This window comes from Propithecus coquereli, unplaced genomic scaffold, assembly GCF_000956105.1.
Source record: "Propithecus coquereli isolate 6110/MARCELLA unplaced genomic scaffold, Pcoq_1.0 Scaffold177, whole genome shotgun sequence".
NCBI classification, from domain to species: Eukaryota; Metazoa; Chordata; class Mammalia; order Primates; family Indriidae; genus Propithecus; species Propithecus coquereli.
In genome coordinates this window covers 259,343-261,725 of record NW_012142412.1, presented here as the reverse complement: position 1 = coordinate 261,725, position 2,383 = coordinate 259,343, and the positions used below count along the sequence as shown (strand labels likewise).

Sequence of the window (2,383 nt, the reverse complement as noted above, 5' to 3'; positions counted from 1 at the left end):
GAACGTTTACATGATATATAATATTACACTTTCAAGGCCAATTTGTCTTGAATGTCTGGGTATTCTAATTTCCCCGACACTGGACATTTTGTTTCAAAGTAATAGGATTTATTTCTCACATCTTCCAATATTTAATGTGTATGAGTGATTTACTGAGAGGAGAAAATAGAAAAAATAGTCAATAAAACAACTGAAAGATGCTTATGGGCAGATGAGTTGAATATAACTTCCAATGCCTTTTTTTAAAAAAATTTTAGAATATTACAGGGGTACAAATGTTTAGGTTACATATATCGCCTTTGTCCCTCCTGAGTCAGAGCTGCAAGTGTGTCCATCCCCTAGACAGTGTGCACCGCACTCATTAGGTGTGAACATACCCATCCCCTCCTGCCCTCCCACCTGCCTGACACCCGATGAATGTTACTACCATGTGTGCACGTAAGTCTTGGTCAACAGCCACCAATGCCTTTTCACAAACTTATTTCTCAAACGACAAGCCAAACTTCTGTGTGGGAGTAAAGCTAAGTAATGGTGAGCTGAGAAAACAGGAATAAGTATGAACTGGGAGGAGAAAAGTATTGTTGAATGATGAATATCTTCCCTTTAGAGAAATGAGCCCACACAGGGAATTTCCAAGGAGATGGAAGAAGAGTTACTTTGGTTGGTTCTTCTCTGAGCTCTGCTGCGTGAGGGACGAGGACACTATTCAAACTTTTGTGGGTAAGATAGAGGGCACCAGGCACTCCAGACAGCTGGCTTAAAAAAGCTGAATCCGTGGCATTTTTGTTGTATTTTCTAAGCTTGTCAGCAGTCTGAACACCTACTGTCTAAGTATCTACCACACAACCACAAAGGGTAGTGTGGAAATTATCCAGAGAGTTTAGGTGAGAAAAATAACAACCCATCTGGATTTTCTCCTTTAAATCTTCAGAGCAGTATTTACTCCCCTGGAAAACCAACTTTGCTTCTCTGCTACCGTGCACTGGCTGGACTTGTTCTCTGCACGACTTTTGGAGCTGATGGAAGCAGCAGCATAAAATACACACAAACTTTAAGAGGAAATGAACTGCTCAGAACACAAAGTAAATGTTCTGTTCTCTATTCTAGCTACAAAATAAATTCATGGGTCCTACTCTCACTTTTACGGCTAAAAACTGAATGGAAATGGAATGCCTTATAAGTCTATTTTCTACACAATATTTGATTGATTACAATGTAAATTCCATTTTTAGGCTTACTGGGAAAAAACAAGGGTGTAAACTAATACTTCTAGCTAGTGAATTTTATTTAAATCACACATAATATGCTTTTAGAACAAGGAGAATGATTTTCAACATGATTTACACAAAAAAAATCACTGTTTCATTACCTTCTTAGGATCATGTAAGAGCACTGTAGGCCTTAATGGTTCCCCAAAACAATGAATAAAAGAGAAATATCCAACTAATTTACTTTAAAGAAATGTGGGTTGATATGATTCCATGAAAATTAAGACAAATAAACACAAACATGGGGTTTATATTTCTAGTTCTCTCTTAAAAAAACATGGACAACTAAGACACTAGTTGTTACTGTGACATACGGTTTCACCGAGCTTTTGGCAGCAGCTTTGTTTTATAGGTACAGAGTAAAACCATTTGCCATCTGAGCAGAAAGAGAATCTTTGTTCTTTGTCACCGTGATCAGTAATAGGCACTCGCGGAGGTTTAACACCACATCCACCTGAGTGCAAAATGGCAGTTAGCTCGTCTAACACAGTTCATTTTTCAGATAACCAGGACCTTAAACACTATACAGAAACAATGTTATGTGCTAGTCTCTAAAAAAGAGAAAAAGAACAGGAAAAAAAGAATCCTCTGTGTTCAATAAAGCAAAAAGCATTTACTCTGTGGAAGAAACCAATAAAAACTTAAAAGGAGGCATTCGCAAAAGAAAGCTTTACCCTGCATGTTCATACCTGGAAAAGGTCCGTAGAGTTCTAAGTGCCTTAGAAGGACAGAGAAGGTTAAGTTGCATTTGTGTTACTGATCGGAGCGACGGTACTTACATCTTGTCTTGGCCAGCACCGACTCGGAGGGTTAGTCTGGGGATAACTGGACTCGGGGCTGGGATGACTGGTTCCACTTTTATCTGTGGAAGTGAGGACAACAGAGTTCAGCACGTCTTCTTCAACAAAAGTACCTCCTACCTCTTCGCCTACGCTCCCACCTCCACAAACTTTGTCAAGTTTAAGCCTCAAACATGGTTAAAATGCTGGACACAAAGAAAATCCGGGCTAGTCTATGTTTTTGTTTCTCAACAACTGAAGATGACCTGGCATCGCTGGAAATTCTATAAACTTTAATCACATTATGGAAATATGGTAGTAGTTTCTGTTTTATTA

The 2,383-nt window shown here is 38.8% G+C and overlaps 1 protein-coding gene across 1 annotated transcript in view; it reads right to left on the bottom strand.

Moving 5' to 3' along the window:
- TAF3 (TAF3 RNA polymerase II, TATA box binding protein (TBP)-associated factor, 140kDa) overlaps positions 1–2,383 on the bottom strand; it is a 179,118-nt gene that overhangs the window by 22,678 nt on the left and 154,057 nt on the right. The window contains exon 4 of the mRNA XM_012642186.1: positions 2,048–2,130. Within this exon, the coding sequence (XP_012497640.1) occupies positions 2,048–2,130 (83 nt within the window). The remainder of the gene's footprint in view (positions 1–2,047; positions 2,131–2,383) is intronic.